General features: G+C 36.8%; 1 protein-coding gene across 1 annotated transcript in view; it reads right to left on the bottom strand.

Annotated features, from left to right (window-relative positions):
• The window catches only part of SEMA3A (semaphorin 3A), a gene marked incomplete at its 3' end in the record, with an annotated part of 162360 nt that overhangs the window by 103738 nt on the left and 41023 nt on the right, over positions 1–17599 (bottom strand). Inside the window, exons 2-3 of the mRNA XM_082280615.1 lie at positions 10431–10588; positions 7767–7829 (exon numbers count right to left, since the gene is read on the bottom strand). Of these exons, the coding sequence (XP_082136741.1) occupies positions 7767–7829; positions 10431–10588 (221 nt within the window). The remainder of the gene's footprint in view (positions 1–7766; positions 7830–10430; positions 10589–17599) is intronic.

A 17599-nucleotide genomic window follows, 5' to 3' on the forward strand; every position in this document is an offset into this window, starting at 1 on the left:
GTATGCATTTCCTACAGCACAAAATAATTTTTTCTAGGAACAGAAGAGTACTTAAGAAATAACTCAAAATATTGGGAAGTCTTGAGGTCAAGCAGAAGCCAGTTCTTTTCTGACCTTAACTTTTTTAAAAACTGTTTTGTTCTACAGAGCAAACTTCCCCCACAATATGAGCAGGCTTTATTAGCAAAGAAATGTACACTAGTGTTGGGTTTCAGCTCAGGCAGTCTCACCAAGCCCAGCAGCAATTTAAGTTGCAACCACAGCCTAGATCTAAGGAGTCTCTCTCATCTATCTCTTCCATCTGGGTGGAGTAATCACCTGTCTCCTGGAGAAATCAGATTGCACCCTGCCTTTCCGAATTGGATCAACACCTGCTAATTGGGTGGAGTATTTCAGACAAACGAGTTGCCAAGCCTGTTACAGGCACATAAGATGCTCAGGCTCCAGATCAGTCAGCTTGCCTTTTTTCAGCATAGTACAGGCATATCCTCTTATGACTTCCACTCATAGCCACCTCAGATAAGTGTACTCCAAACTAGTGTGTTGAAAATGAAGGTAAAACTATGAAGTGTTGAAAGGAAGCAAAAGACTGTGGCATCTCCAAGGGGCAGTTGCTTAGCAGTGTGCGTGGCTGTAAATAAATACACTGTGTAAGCTACTCTAGGAGGTTACACATGTCTTACTGTGGGAAGCTGGAAATTTCTGTGGGGATATTAAACTGGTGTGACATGACAGAGATGCTAAACCAGAGAAACATTAAGTGGCAGAAGCTTACAATTACCACTCAGTAAAAATTTGGCACCCAAGTGAAATTGCTGAAATGTGAGTTTGTTGAATGGTTTTGGGGGGGCATGTTGTTATCTTTTTGTTGGTTGGATTTTTTTTCTCTGTCTATATATGTATTCACGATACGTGTATAGTAACCTAAAGTTTTTGGAAAATGTTAATCAGAAAGGAATTACCTAAGGGAACAAGACATGAATAGATTACTTAATCCAACAGAGATTCCACCACTCAGTCAGAATAACAACAAACAATCAAGAAAGGAAGAGAAAAATTTGCATATTATTTCCTAGGTTATTTTAAGAACTTTCCCTTTAGTTCTCTTAATTACTACAAAAGAAAAAAAGACAATATTTCACCTTGTGTGCAGCAGGGAGAAATTAAGTAGACATATTTTCAGTGTATGTAAGCAACAGAACTACAGAAAAAATTATTTGTGGCCTAAATTAATAGAGATATAGTGACCACATCTTGAGTACAGATGAACAGAGGAACTGTGATATGTGATCTTTCAGAGCAGACCTATCCTTAATTTTAAAATTAACTTTTAATAAAACAATAGATAATCACAAAGAAAATAGACACAATGTGAAGCAAATCTAGGGGAAAAAAAAAAAAGTAAAATGTGACTGGCACCAGAGAAAAGGTTTTTCTTTAACTTCATGAGCTTCAGACTGAAGCCCTGAAAAAAACCAGGGACTAAACATATCTATCATTTCTACCAGTCATTCAGTTAATGTGTTTTTCTGGAAAGAAATGTATGAAGAATAAATTTACTCTGCCCATCTTGGGGTGCAGTAAATTATAATATGGAATTACCCAACAACATTTTGAAACAGCAATAGCTGGAAATTCAGCCATAAATAATTCTCAGACTTTGCCAAGGCCAAATGAGGGCTCACGAGGAACACATACTGATAGAAAATTAAACCCCGTAATTTTGGGAATTATTTTTCCTTCATTTCTCCTTTACTTCCCCTTTTCTAACTCTGACTTTGTATTTCCAAAGCAACAAAGAAAAAATTTCTGCAAGACAGCATTAAATTTGCTGAATATTAAATTTCCTTCAGAAGCAAATTTCTATAGTCATACCTATAACAGAAAAATAAGCCCAAAATTGGAAAATTAGCTTTCTCCTTGATCTGTATCAATTTGTTCCCCATACTGAAAGACTTAAATGACTTCCCATGATACATAAATGGGTAAAATATGAAAATCTGAACAACTGCCAACTTAATTCTTCCTCTGTGTAAGGACTCAAGTTATTACCTTACAGTAACTGATTTGCCTTGGTCAGTTCATAGAAAGAAATATATGCAAATGCCTAAATGAACACAAGCTGTAGGATCAACATCTGCAATAAGCCATAAATAAGGCTTTATGCTGGTGTGTTGTGGGGGTCCATCCAAGAACTGGAGCTGGCACAACCAGAAGTTCCTGGGGGGGAAGGCCTGTTTGAGAGCTCCACAGGACTTTGAAAGATTCCAATGTCCTTAACCCCTTTTTTACCAAGCCCAGTTCACCTCTGAGTGAAGTGGTTGTAGGTTTTGAGGGTTTTTTCCGCCCCATCTGTGTTTCTCCTTTGTTTGTAGTCTATGCACAGCAGTTTTCCAAAGCAGTAGTATTGCAGCAGCACACTGCTTACAAATGTCTCACTCTCATCTCCCCCAAATGGTAAGGAATGCTTTGGTAGGAAATTGTGTTCACATTAAAGAACATGGACAAGAGGAAAGAGTGAGCAGCCCTCGAACTAAAAAACGCAGCATACTAACTGGGACAGTTGATAGACTAGGAAGGAATATGCTCTGGCACTATTTGTCTTACACGTCACAAAAACCACTTTTCTTCTTGTAGTAGGTCACACTGAGAGTAAATTCTGTCCCCAAACTCATTTGAGACCTGTTTCTTTGGATTTTTACACATTTTACCCCATCTGGACAGGAGACATTCACCTTTGTCTTTTCCCCAGGCTGGGTGGGCATCCTGGGTCTTTAGGCTTTGCTAAAGAATTTTACTGCTATGCTGGAGACAGGAAGCCAGAAAGGAAAAAGGTCTGGCAATGAAGGTTGGTGGGAGAAAAGCTGGACATTTGGCTGTAGATATCCTCCAAAGAACCCTGACAAAAAGGAATGAACTCTTTGGCACACCCAAAGGGCCAGAGGTAATTTGACCAGAAAAGTTGTGCCTGTCAGATGAATTTAGAAACATGCTTTCTAGATTCAGCCAGCATTGTATATTTAATTTTCAGATTCCCTCTTCAGATCTTTGTTTACAATAACAGATGAAAAGAATTACTTTTACTTTCTCCCTCCATGTTCCTCTATTTTCCCTAAGGCAACAACAGTAATAAAATGAGTTAAAGGGACTAGTGTTCAATTATTTCTAGCTGTGTTTTTCCAAAGTATCACCAGATATGGCTGAGGGACACTTGTCGAGTCACTTTTTACTTTCTGGGGTTTTTTTGTTTTTTCTTTCTTTCCAAATTGCACACTGATGAATCCATAAGCCTACAGATCCATCCCCTCCCTTCCTATATTTTAGGGAGGGGATGGAAAACTTTAAAGGAAGCACAAACTAAGATGGCATGTGAACATTTTGGCTTTAAATATTATTGTAACAAATTAGATGGTGAATTAAATTACAGTCATGTGATTCTACTTGCATGAACAATAAATTGAATAATTAGGTGCCAGCCACACTTGAATGCAAAGAAGCATGCACAGAATATGGCTATGTCATCAAATGTGTGCAGTGTAAAGAGCCTTGCTGCTTTGTCACTGGAAATAGGTTTCTGATCTGAAGTGATTCCAAACTGCTGTCAAGAGAACTATTAAGCATAAAAAAGTTACACACAGCTGGAATCAGGTAAGAGATAATAACTAGGTAAAATTTAATTGCAATGAAATAGCCCAGGTAGATGTCTATCTCCTATAAATTACAATACAGCCAGTGCTTACCCACATGCAAATGTGCTGGTACACTTCAGCTGTGTACACAAAGTGTAACTCTTTCTGGACCTGTATGTATGTAACTGTGTATGTTCGTGTGACAGAGCAGATGTAGAAACTTGCTGGTACCAAGTAGAAGTACTTGGTACTCTTTGTATCTGTTTGTACACCAATGTATATTTCTCACCAGAAACATCCAAGGAGAGGCTGGTATCTTACAGTATGCTAAGTGTGTGTGTCTGTCATCGTGCAGCTTCTCCTACGTGACTTTGTTAAAGCACCTACGGAAATTTTATAGATTTATACATGTCAAGGCCAGAAGGGACTATTTCAACAATTTAATTTGACCTGGAATCTTTAAAAGTGGCTAAATAAATTGGATAGTCAAGTCACACTTGAAAATAACATCCTAAGGTGCCCTTCAGAAACACATCTTTTAAGCTTTCATGTCATAGAAACCTATTGTACTCTTTAATAGGAATTTCCTTGATTAATTGTGTAATTTGTGAACTATTGCTACAGTGCCTCAGCCAAATCTAATGCAGAGATGTAGTAACTAAACAGCAGCCAAAATTTATAAAGCTAATTAATCGTTTAAGGACTAAATGAGGTTTCCCGTTAGGAACATATCCTTACCCTATGACTACCTGCAAAGCTAATTAGTGCTTCTGATAACTTTTGTAAAGCACCCAAGCTTTGCTTTGCTGGTTTATGATATCCTAGGAATGTCAGAATGGAATTGCAGCCACTTTTTTTTTTTTCCTTTTTCCTTCAGTTAGCTATTATTTAACCCACATGTAATGCAGAGTTTGCCATGTGTTTTTGTAGGGGCCCAGGTGACTGTACGACTTTTAAATGAAATATTGAGGCTCACTAGTGAGAAATATGACTAGCACTATGACTGTTCAGTAAGTTTAGTATAAAAGCTGAGAAATATTCTGTAGAGACTTTGTCTTCTTTGATCATTCCCAAGGTCTGGCCAGGAATCGTGAGAAATATTTACAAGACTTACAGAAACCAGAATAGATCAAATAAGACACTGAAGTCCAGAATAGCAAGAAATCCTCACAGAATTGCTCATTTAGTTGAATTACATAAGTCTCTTACTTATTATTTATAGACTTTAATTTTTCATGAACAATGTTACTTTGGTGCTTGCGATACTCTATACTGAGGAAATGGAAATATATTGTAATGCTAAGTGCTTACATGGGACAGTAATTATGATTTTATTGGAAAAAGTCTATAATTTTGAGGGAAAGTGTAGCAGTTAACCTTCTTCAGAGAAGTCCTGCTCTAAGTAGGTACTGCATAGCTGAGGTGGGGGTCTTTCAGCAACTCTTCTCAGCTTACTCATATGGAAGAAGATCCAAAGCACACTTTAAAAGTTCTATCTACCTAAACAGTGAATAAAGCTTAAGTAATTAACATATACTAAGCCCTTTAGGAAACAGAAATTAAAATGACTGTTTAAGTAACAAAGGGGTAGCAGGAGAGCAGGAATAGGCCCTGTTGGCTGCTCTCCTCAAATCCCGTGTGGACCTTCCTGAGCCACAAGCCTGCTGTGCTGGGACTGGCATGACTGACAGCATCAGGATAAGGAATCCCTCTGAAGGAGTGAAAACAACGCTGAATTACCTCTTACAATTATGAGAGGAAATCTCAGAGGTCATAGCTGAGGTTAGCAGTGGGGCAGGGCTGGGGTTATGCTTGGGCTGCAGCTGCTGCAGTGCACCTGGCCCATTAGTGGGGACTTGCATTTTCAGCGCTGACTTACCCTGGAGATCAATAATTAAAAGGAGGGTTTTTTTAAAAAAGACCTCAATGTAGAAGTATAGACTGTCATGTAGAAAGTTTTGAACTATCACAAGTGAGGAGTATATAATATCTTAGAAGTGGTACATGCTGAAAGCAGTATTAAATCAAGCCTGGTTTATATGTCACTTTATTTGTCTTCTTTTTCTCTTGTTCCCTCTAATAAGAGTCTGCTGAGTTATTTTTATGGCCTTTATATTTCACACTCCCAAGGTACTGACAATGGCTTAAAGGAGGCAGGAATAATCAGGTTTTTTAAATTATCTGTAATTAGACTTAAAGCAGTTGCATTAAATATATTGTAATGCACTGTTTTATGGCAAGAACAGGTAGCTGTAAATATTAAAATATGATGTACTGAACACATCAAGTTGTGTATTCCCTCTTTCTAGTTGCCTACTGAAAACAGGACCCACATTACATCTCCCCTATGTGTTTATTTCATTTCTCACCTACTCCTCTAGAGAACTTTAGAGTTAAAAAAAAAAAAAAGCAACCAAAAAAACCACCCCACACAATCTTACAGGATCTACTATCAGGGTCACACACTCCAGTGCAATGTGGTGTGGGCTTTACCTTCTATTTGTGAGCAGCAGGTGTAGCTGTCCTAGTATCACAGGAAGCAAAAGAATCAAGGTGAATAGAAGTTACAGTATAAGCAGTCCTCTCAAGCTCACCACACTCAAAGGATGGGGACCTGAACCTCCCAGCTTACTCCAGAATGTGTGTCTCTACGATTTTAAACAACTAAGCTGAATTAGAATCAGCTTAGTGCAGTGTGTAAAGCATACTCTTTCTTACTATGGTGAATTTCTAAAAATAATTATTTAAAAAATATAAGCATATACTTTCATTCTAGGCACTGAATCTCTTATTAGTTTTCTAGGCTTTTACTCCAGCCATGGAAAAAATCTACTTAATGGAATATCATAATACTTCATATGAGATGAAGTAGCAAGGTTAGTTAATTTGCTCACATATTTAACACTAGCCCTTTTTTTTTAACCTTGAATACTAGATATTCTAGGCTTACCTTGCAAAGTACTCCTGAAAATTATTTGTGGACACGAGCATGGATTAACTTAAATGTATTATTTCTGTGTAATGAGATAGCCTAGGTATCTGGCATTTCAGCTGTCCCATCACATATTTAGCTTAGCCCATATTTCTTAGTTTTTACCCAATCTACCTCTACTGTTCCCAGATGGCTTTTTTTGAAGACAACTGTCCTCTATGGCCTAGGTAAAGACTGATGAGACTATTTTTATTATGACCTAGGAAATTATTCAAATGGAGCTCTCTAGAGGCATATGGTTGGCATTATGAATATTTTACAGAATCATCTCTGAAAATCAGGCCAATAGCATATACACACGGGGCCAAGTTCCACTCTCACTTATACCTTGGCAGCCACAATGATTTCCCATTTGGCTTTGCTATGCAAGTATTTGTTTGGCTCATTGCATGCATGTATTTTTTATCTTTTTTTCCCCTTCTTCAGCCCTGTTTCCCACACTGTTCCTATAAAGAAGACAGTTATTATCAGTGTGGAATGATTGCTGTTTGGGGGCTACTGGCTATGTCTCTCTTACTTCATAAATACAGGGAATATGATGTACAGAGGAATGAGGGAAAATGTTCAGAAAATGATGCCCAGTGTAGCAGTGTCATTCCTGAGGCACTGAAACTGATGAAGAATGTTAAAACCACTTTGACCTCAATATTGCTGTGAACTCCAAGCAGGGAAGAGCTCTGGGGAACCCACTGGCTCCAGAGAGATGCTACAAAGAGAAAGCACTTCTTGGAACTCCCTTGAGGACTGGGACCTGGAGCAGGGCAAAAATGGGTCAGAATATTATGTACCTTCTCATCAGGAGATGAGTATTCCAGGGTCAATATCTCTTTTTCTGTTATTTCTTCTATCTTCTCTTTCTTACTGGTTTGTTTTTTTTTAGTTTGTTTTTGGTTTTGGTTTCTTTTTTTTTTTTTGGTAGATAAATTCTAGTTCATCTGCATGATTTCCATTTATAAACTGAAACCCTTGGTCATGAAGACAAAATTTCTATATAAGAGGACTGGGAAAACTCAAGACTGAAGTTATGATTAGAGTGTGACCTTATAAAGCAGGAAAAATTCTTCAAGAATTAACACAGTGGGCCATAATAAAATATTTACAATGTTTTATAAAAGGAAAAAAATGCTAAAAAGATTTGTACTTACCACAATATCTTTTCCAGCCCACTTGCACTCATCCCTTCGGGAATGTGATACAGGCCAAACAATCTAAAGACACAAAACAAAAATCACATTGTGTTATTTCATGCTTCAGCATTCACAAATTGCAGGCCAAATGCTACTCCCTTTATCCAGTTTATCTTACCCCCTTCTTTTCCTTATTTCCTTTTCTTTCTTAAAATTTGACAACAAAGAAATGAAATATTGGGATAATAGGTGTCACAGAAAAAAACAATCTTGAAATACTGTCTGCATTGTGAATTTCAGCTGTGAATCTTCAGTCCTAATGATAAGAAGGTTGACTCTCCATTAAGTGTTTCTTTAATCTTTTAAATCTCATGTAATAGAAATATAATCACACATTAGAGTCAGCATCAGAAATGAGGTGTTTGCCTCTTCAGGGTATCTAATAGTTCACTCTTTCACTAGTTCAGTTAATTAAATAATAAAAAAGGAGCTATAGTATTTGAAAAGTATCACACCATCAAAACATGTTTATGCTGTTCCTATAGAGCTACCCTAACACAACTAATCCTAAATCTAGGTTTTCTGTAGTGTTAGCTTAGCAGAAAATGGATCTCACCTCATACAGAGAAAATCCAAAGACCCTCACAGTCAATTATTCATGTTTCTTTGAAAAGCTTTTAGGAATTACATATAGAATAAAACATGATCTTCCCATAAAATGCCAGGCTATTCATTTGGGAGCCTCAGATAATGCAATATGAATGGCCTTAAGTCTGGATTACAGTCTTGGTGTTCAATATAGTTTGTTAATAGAAAGCAAAAGGCAAAATATTAAAGAAAAAAAATGGAATGTAGAGGACCAAAGGGGTCAAAGGAGATGTTATAGATGATATTTGAAAATACAGTTTGCAACATTTTTTAAATTCAATTTTTTTTAATGAAGTCCAAACAGCAATCAAACATTGTAAGTCTATAAAATAAGGCTGAAAATTTTATGAGCACATTCTCTCTCAGAGGATTCCCACTACTTCCTGTTGCTATTCTCAGCTTAAAATGTGCAGAGATGTGAAAATTTAAATTTACTAGGTTGAAAAACATTAACCAAACTTCTCAGATATCCCAAAAGGACCGGTTCAAGTTTAGTTCAAGTTTTGGGCAAAAATCTCAGTATTTTTCAAACCACTGTATTTCAAATCAGATGTTCTTTATCCTTAGTGTCACAGTAATTCTCTCTCCTCTAATTTGGTTTAAAAGACAGTTAAGTCAAACTGGTTTTAATACACTGAAAAATTTGGCTTTTTGAGTTTTGATGTTGCCATCAGCATTTATACAGAAACCTGAGTTTTCTTACATGGTAGAAGCAACAACTGGTGAAGTTTGAGCTCCAGGGCAGCACTGGCTGCATTGTAATTTTGATTGAAGTTTCGTACATGGCTCTCCCGTCTATAATAAACAGATCCCCAAACTCTTAAAGCCTTTTGTCTATTCTTAAATCTAGTCTAAATTCTCTAAGTCTGTTGCCAACATACATTTCCATGTTACTGACAACAGTTCTTTATTTAATATTTGTATATAAAGTCAAATAGTGTTCTAAAAGTACCTGAATATGTAAGTATGTAAATTGCAATCACTCCCATTCTACAGAGCTGTTTTCTGCAATGGAAACACCTTCTTTCCTTTATTATTCCAGATGTTTTGCACATTAAGCTATTGATCCCTCAGAGAATTCAAATAAATAGCTAGTTTCCTTTATAGCTGCACTAAAGAGAATAGAAAAGAAAATAGCCAGTTTTCCTTTTATCCTCTTATCCTTAGAGAATACAAATGAATAGCCTGTCTTCCCTCTGAACAGAAAACACAAGATATTTATTGCTATCATCTTAGGAAGCTAATAGTTAAACAGCCAAAAGGTCAGGAACACTAAGAAAAAAAAAAATAATCCCTGGGTATTGAAGTAATATATCTCTCATAAAAGGGTACTCTCTGGATTTTAAAATGTGCCATCAAAATACTTAATGTAAAAAAAATCAAACCTCCATCACATTGTTTACCTTCTTGGCATTTTGTCCTACTAAAATAAAGGAAAATTTAATTATTTATTTAGCAGAAGAATGACACTAAACTGCTTGTCAGCTTTTAATTAGTCACCAACTTTTACCGGAAAATTACAATCTCCATCAAGAACGGCAATATTTTATGGAATTGTTCGTCTTTTATTAATACTGGAATTATTTTGGCTTGAAAGCAGCAGAAGCAGAGTGCCTACATGTGCTTGAGTTAAAGAAGAAAAATCAACACTTGGACTCCCAAATAGCTTCTTTTATCTGCAAACAAATACAGAGCAGTAAGGTCTTTCTGCATAAACTGTCATAATAGATGTTTGGCTTTTTTAGCAGTTGCCATGAAAGTATGTCTTGTTTGGGAAATAGCTGGATTATTCACTTACCATTTACTACTTTTTTGTAGTCTGAAAAAAAATATTGTAGATTATATAGTCAAAGGTCACAGGCTCGTTATAAATTTCTTTTCATAGAGTCAGCAAATATTTTTGTTGTAACAGTATTCCTGACATCCAAACACTTACTATATAATTCCAACAGTGCACAACATAGTCTTGAGTGATAGGGAGTCTTTAACATTAAAGGTATGTATTTACATTGGACAGAACATGAATGAAAATACCTTTTGATATTCCTTGATGTTAACCAGGTTGAAAGAAAATATGTGATCCTTTGCTCCAACATACAGTCGACCGCGTTCTTCGTCCAAGAGGAAAGTATGGTAACTGGAGCTATTAGCTAGTCCATTGAAATTTATTATATTGTTGGATTCCAACATTTCTGGAAGATAAAGGTAATACTTTTGTTGTTAACATGATCAGATGAAACAGAGACTTATATTTTGAGTAATACAGATATATTTTTAGGAATTTGTGCTTTTGGTGTAGAAACAAGTGAAAGCATTGTGTACCTGGGCCCTTGAATGTTTTTATTTCACACACCCAAACTGCTTGTAAGTTTCAGCTCTACACAGAGGTCAAAACAACAGTGAAATCAATCAAAAGCCTGTATGAGTTCTTAGGTGGTAAAATTCTATCCATGTAGCTCAACAACTGTTGGACAAAGTTCAATTTTCTTCAATCAATAAGATTTGCAACGATAAACTTGAGGATAACCAGCTGATAAAAAAACACATCTAAACACAAAATCTCCTACTTCCAGCAGAAGAAACTGTTTCATAAAGATCTGTAAGTTATGAGAACAGGGATAAGAATGACTAGCTGATGAGATAAAATAACATGTAACATCTATTCTTAAATGTATTATCTTCCGAGCTTTCTCACACAGGCAGCATGTTGTTCCCTTCCTTGGAACAAGAATGAATCAAGGGAAAGTAACTTTGTTTCTTTTAAAACTCGTGAGTAATTTTCTAGTTCTGATACTCCTCACAAAGCTTTTGCATTTGCCACGGACAGGATTTTTTTAAGTGCAAGGATCCACAGAATCATCTCAGCTATTCAAATATTAACAAAGTCATATGCATTTTTCTGAAAAATATTTTTACCATAAGTTAATATAGACCATGATAGTATAAATATTAATGAGAACACACTTTCTTTAAGCCTATTTTCATATCAGGACCAAAACCAAACCATCTCTATCATTTTAAGGCATGTCTGCACTAGTAAGTCATCAATAAGAAAGTTTCCTGGTGATGACAAATCCTATATGGTTCAAGCCCTGACCTTGTGAAGTATGAAGGCAAACATGCACTCTTAGGAGCAGGAGCAGTTCCATTGATGAAGCCATGAAGACAGATGAGAAAGGGAGTGAATCCATCAGCATCCAAGGGCTGATGGCCAGAGGGCATGCCCAGAGCTTCAGGTATGTAATGCTTGTGTCAATTCTGCCACACGTGCAAGCCAAGAACATATGTAACTCCTCTCAGAACAGATGCCAAATGCCTGGATGTCTAGGATTCACCTAACAGGGCAGCTACCTTCTATGTTTTTTTGGTTTTCAGTAAGATCACTCCCATTTTCCACCATTACTCCAACTGAGAAGTGAGTGTAAGATAGCATCCCGTATGCTGTTAGAAATTAAGGAGAAACTGCTGTCAAAACCAAAGTTTCTGCCTAATTGTCAACTCTCTTTCCTTCTTTTTTACTCATTCTTTTGTATTAAGAAGGAAGATGTTAGGTGGGGATTTTTTTGGACCTATGTAATAGTGATACTTTTGATTTTACAGAATTTCACACCTGCAGCTTTGCAGCTCTGCGGACGTTAAACCTATTTTTGATGTTCACTTATACCCAGTGGATTTTGAAGCAGGTTGAAACTCTGCAAAAACATTAGTAGGCAACATGTTCAAGGAAGACAAACACTGATAGTTGCATACCATTTGGGATAGCTTTTAGCTTTGGAATTCTTTGAAATTATGTGGAAAAACTCTCACTACCACCAAAAATAGTTAATTCATGCAGCAGTGTAACAAAGCATCAGAGCAGACACTACATTTTCTTCCTTATTCTACACTTTTTGTCACTAAATATAACTATACATTTATATCACAAACTTGTACTGCTCAAGAGTGAAGCTCACTTTTTAAAAATTATTTTTCTTTTAAATGTAACAATCAAATTACCCCAAGCAGTCTTGTCAAAATAATTCTTATGGCTTCCTGCCAAGTTCTAGAATTTGACTCTATTGTCCTCCAGTTCACTTATTTGCATTTTGTAAGAGACTTTACTAATTCTCTTTACTTTGTAATGACTGATTCAGATGTCGAATGTCGACTCGCTGAATAGCGAGTGATGTACATGATTGATTGCTTAACTTGTCTTAACACTCTCTTGGCTAGAAATGCTTTGCTGTCATCTGTATCTGATCATTTTTCTTATAATACAGCTGTCAAAAACCTTTGCAATTTTTTCATCTTTGTTGGTTTGAACTCGCATAGGTGTGATTCTGCCCTTTGTGACTGTGGCGTAAAGACAAGTGTCTGCTGAATTCAATGTTACACAAAGGTAAAACTGATAAAAATGGAAATGAGATCAGTTAGGCACACAGCTACTTGGCTTAAAAGAAGCCTGATAAGATTTTGCTAATGCAGAGTTCTAAATATTCACATTTACAGACAGTGATTGATGTTTTCTTTTCTTTCTAATATTCATGAAAAATGTGAGATCATAGCATTGAAGACTAAGGTTTATTATGGCCAAGAGTAAATTACATCATCATCTTCACTGTTCATAAGTCTCCACAGTATAACTTAAAAGGAGCAGGTGTGGCTGTGCAGGGAAATACATATAACTATTTTTTCTTTTCATTTTCTTTGACTTTCTGAGCATGCAACAATGTTAAAGGTAACACTGTTGGGTTTCTTATGAATGCGCAATTTAAAGTCAAACTAAAAGCTGAATTCCATTGCCTTCTCTAAGAATGGGACATTTCTTCTAGGTTTTAATTCAATATGTGTCAGATTGTCACATTACTGACTTTTGCAGATGACAACTAGATTTCCAGGGTCTGCTGCCCAAAAGATTAGGCCTAAACATGCTCCAAGCAGTGTATTTCAAATCAAGGGACATCAGGTTTCTCCCTGTCAGGAATCAGGTTGAGAATATAGGCTGAGGAGAAAAATGTCATTTGTGTGTTGATGATTCTCAATTACTACTAATTTAGGTAGGTTTGAGCTACATTACAAGTGGGAGGTGAAATACTAAGTAATTTTTGCAGTTCCTCTGCTGTTTATTCTAATTGATATGTATTCATCCAGTGATGAATGTGGCTTTACAGGCCATTCTGGATCAGGGTGTTGAAGGGCAAAGCAATGGCATTTGCACAATCAATACAAATTAAGTATTCCACTTCCTCAAATTCATTAGTTTCAAAGTGTTTACTATCCACTGTCTTCAGTATCCAATGAGTGACTATTGCTGAGAGAAATAGCAAAGACAGTGCTCAATCCCAGAAGGGCACTGGCATCCATCAATTCTGCTAAGAGTCGATCGCTCATGCTGGCAAGGTTCGTGGATGATCAGTGATAACATAAACCAAGATTTACAACAAAGATTGCACTGCAATGACAAGAGGAAATGATGAATGCATTCAATGAATCAATGAGCTTAATACTGTATACTAGGCATACCCTAATTTTTTTTTTTTTTTAATCCTTATTAAATGTGGGCCTATCCATGACCTATGCAGCCAGGTAATGGTTGACGGTTACCTGCTCTTAAAGTCTTTTTTTTTTTACTTCCTCTATGATCTGTGCAGTTATTTTTATTGCAAAGATGTAACATTACTCCTTCTTTTGTTCAGTGATTTCCCAGAGAATTTCTTCAGTAATTGCCCTGAGATAATTTTCTCACTTCCTTTTGACACATCCTCAGCAGTAGTCATGCCTGTAGCTTTGAACAGGAACAAATGAGCCCTATACAGCTAACCACTGCACACTACCACTAGCATTGTCTCTGAAATGCTGTATGAGGTAGATTTAAACTGGGTGGTGGTATTTTGAAGGTAAAAAAGATGTCATTGTTTTTGTTATTGGTGCTTGATTCCCACATTTATTAAGTGTTGCAGGTAACCAAAACTAACAATTGGAAATGCACCATATCTTAAAAAATAATCATATTATAATGAATGGTATGATCACTGAAACCAGATGGAGGTTGAGTTTCTCAGGGTTTGTGGGCTATAGATGCTCCTAATAACCAGCTAGCTTTAATTCACATTCCTGACTTGCTTGTTCCATCTTAGTCTCCTTTCTCTGCCAGTGTCCAAGCTTGAAGTATTTGACCTTTTTCAATGCCAAAGATTCTGCATGGTCTCTCCTCTATTAACTGATGTGTCTGTTGATTCAGTCTGACTTGTGTCAGAACATTCACTTTACCAGATCGAGTTGGCAAATTTACAAAAGAAAACCAGTCCCCAACCCTTGCCTTCATTTTAATATATGGTTATTTAATTTGTTAATGGAATTGTAACTTAATAGTATACATACACACAGAGGGCCAAATTCCTGCTGTGAAATCCATGGAGATGTGCATGCACAAAGAATGTATATTTGGTTTATTTTTATCACACTTCTTCATTAAAGAAGGAGCCAGAAAACCACAGCTATAGCTAAGATGAATATAGTCAGGCAGATCCTGAAGTTTGCTTTATCCATGGTTGGTATTCCACTGTAAACCTTGTTTTATGTCTGTGTTCCCTCAGTGGAGTTTGTCAGGAGAACATAACAAAAGAAAATCATCTTATTTTTTACTTATCTACTAGAAGGCAAATTATCTTGAATCTTTTTAGCAAGAGGGAGTTTGCCTGTGTAACAACTTAGAAAATTTGTGGGCTTTGGCCTACATCCCTGTCATAGACTTCACAATGACACACACCAGCCAAGACTGTTTTTGTTGATGAGGGTCAAAAGGGCACATCAATTTCTCTAAAAAACAGAGGAAAGGTCTCCTAGTTTCCTCAGCCGGATTCAGATCTGGCCTTATCCTATTCCTGGTGACTCTGCAGAGTGACTGGGAGTGGTGCTCGTCACAACATGCTCGTGAAGCCAATGAGTGGGTTGCTGGTTGCACAAAACTCCCGACCTCCATTCCTTTGCCAGCAGCGATAAGATCTTACTGTAGATCTCCCAGCAGCAGATAAAAGATGAGTCAATGCCATTATGCCATCAAACAGGGATTTTGCTGAACTGTGAGCAGTGCCTCCCACAACATCATGCTAGAACATTTCCTTCTTCTCTCGCCAGGCCTCTACTTTGGCTACAGAGGATCAGATGGCCGCATGTTTGCACATGCATTTGTTGCTTACACAGATGCATATTGTGCCTGTTCTGTATATCAGCATGTGTATCCTTCTAAATAATCCCAGGTGTAAATTAGTCATTACTCTTTGAGTAATTATTTGCTGAATTCTTAGATACATGCAAGGAAAGGAGTGTGTATTTTAACTTCCAACCTCTCCCATAGCTTCCCCATTTTATTGCTGTGAGTGCAGATGGTGACTTCTGTCCCAGTCAAACAGTTAAGGAAAAGGCAGGAACTGGCAGGAAATCAAGAGAGCTTCCTGCAAGGCATGAGCCAGCAGAGCTATTTGGCAAAACCAGCAACATAAGCATAGAAAAGACACTGTACTTCTTGGGAGTCTGGTCCCCACCCGGATGAGATGACAGCAGCCATACAGTGGGGTATTTCAATTGGGTATTTCCTTATATAATGGAAAACACTAGTCTGAAATCAGGTGAGCTTGACCCCATGCCAGGTCTAATGCTTAGTAAAATGTCCAATAGCCTGAAGTATAACAACTCCTTTCCCCCCATCCAGGATTTAACTACTTTATACCACAATTATTTTCTTTCATTGACACCTCACATATCACTGGGACCTCAGGATCTAGCCCTTAGTGAGGAGAATGGTTCAGTCATCCACCCTAATTAAAAATAACTTGCTAACAGTCTGTGGTACAATTCAAACATCTAAAAACAAAACAAGGAAAATTAATTCATACTTTCTTTTTCTTTCTAGCATTTCACCCAAGGTGGGGAGGGGAGTGGCAGGGAATAACTGCAGAAACATTTGTTTTGTTACATCTTTTAGTTTAACTGGTCAGATTACCTGCCTTTAAGTTAAATTCAAACTGTTCCAGTATTTGTGAGCTATTTTTACCTGTAAGTCTTTGATTTCATATTAGGAGCAGAAGAATAAAGAGACATATCAATTATCAACACCCGCTCCTCCAAAAAAAATCCCAACAAGTTATGTTTTCAGATAATTTTAGAATTTTTCTTCTTGGAAATATCAGCAAGTGATCAGTCTACCTCAAATGAAACAAAAAACAGGCTTATGAAGTGTATGAGATCACATAGTGCAATAAATGATTTATCCATCTTTAGAAATGTAACATGAAAACTTGTAAGCAGCACCTTTGGGTTTTTGCTACACTACAGTCAGAGAGACTTGAAACTACACAGCGTTTGTTGTTGATGGCAATTCACTGTTATTGTAATTTGAATGAGATAAATCACTGGGAGAAAAGGGAGGGTTATCTTATCAGTAATCAAAATACAATTGGAACAGAGCCCCTCACAGCTGTTCAATCAGTCCTAGCTTTCATCCTCTTCGTCTACCTTATCATAACAGTTGCCAATCACCTGGTTTCACTGAACTCTACTGGAAGGAGAAAAAAAATCGGTACTGTGTTTGTTTTTGAGCAAAACTTTTGCTTCTGAGAGAACACGTAGTTCAGAAACACAGTTGAGGGAACTGTTACAATTCATCAATTAGAGGTAGCTAGGACAAGATACACAGTTTTTTGTGCACTTGTGATGTAAACCAAGCATTTTAAATGAAACACTCCTACCTACCTTCCACTACAGCAAAGAAAACTTGAGGGCCATGAGCATAGTTTGATTAAAACCAGATACCTGAAGGAGGAATGTTACACCAATGTTTTGTTTCAGTTGCACCAGTATAAGCATGGAATCCTTTGACTTCAAAATACTGATGCATATGTTTTTTATACTGTAAAACTGAGAGAAGATTTTATCTCATTAATGTCAGCACTATTTAGCTACATGACAGCCCTTAAAGTGTTTTTAGTTTGAGTAATTGAAGGGGTCACATGATATATCAAAGACATAAAACATTCAGATTTTTAAAGCCAACCTGTTTTCCCTTTATTATTTGCATTATTTGTCCTTTTGGTCTCTGAAAGTGAATCCAGATTATCCTTACTGCTCAGCTGTTTTCTTATAAAACATGAGAAATTTTAACCTATGAGCTAAACAAAGACCTGTAAAGTTTGATCTCATATATTTGTAAAATTATTGTAACATCC

Source organism: Coloeus monedula (genome assembly GCF_965178545.1).
Source record: "Coloeus monedula genome assembly, chromosome: 4".
Lineage (NCBI taxonomy): Eukaryota > Metazoa > Chordata > Aves > Passeriformes > Corvidae > Coloeus > Coloeus monedula.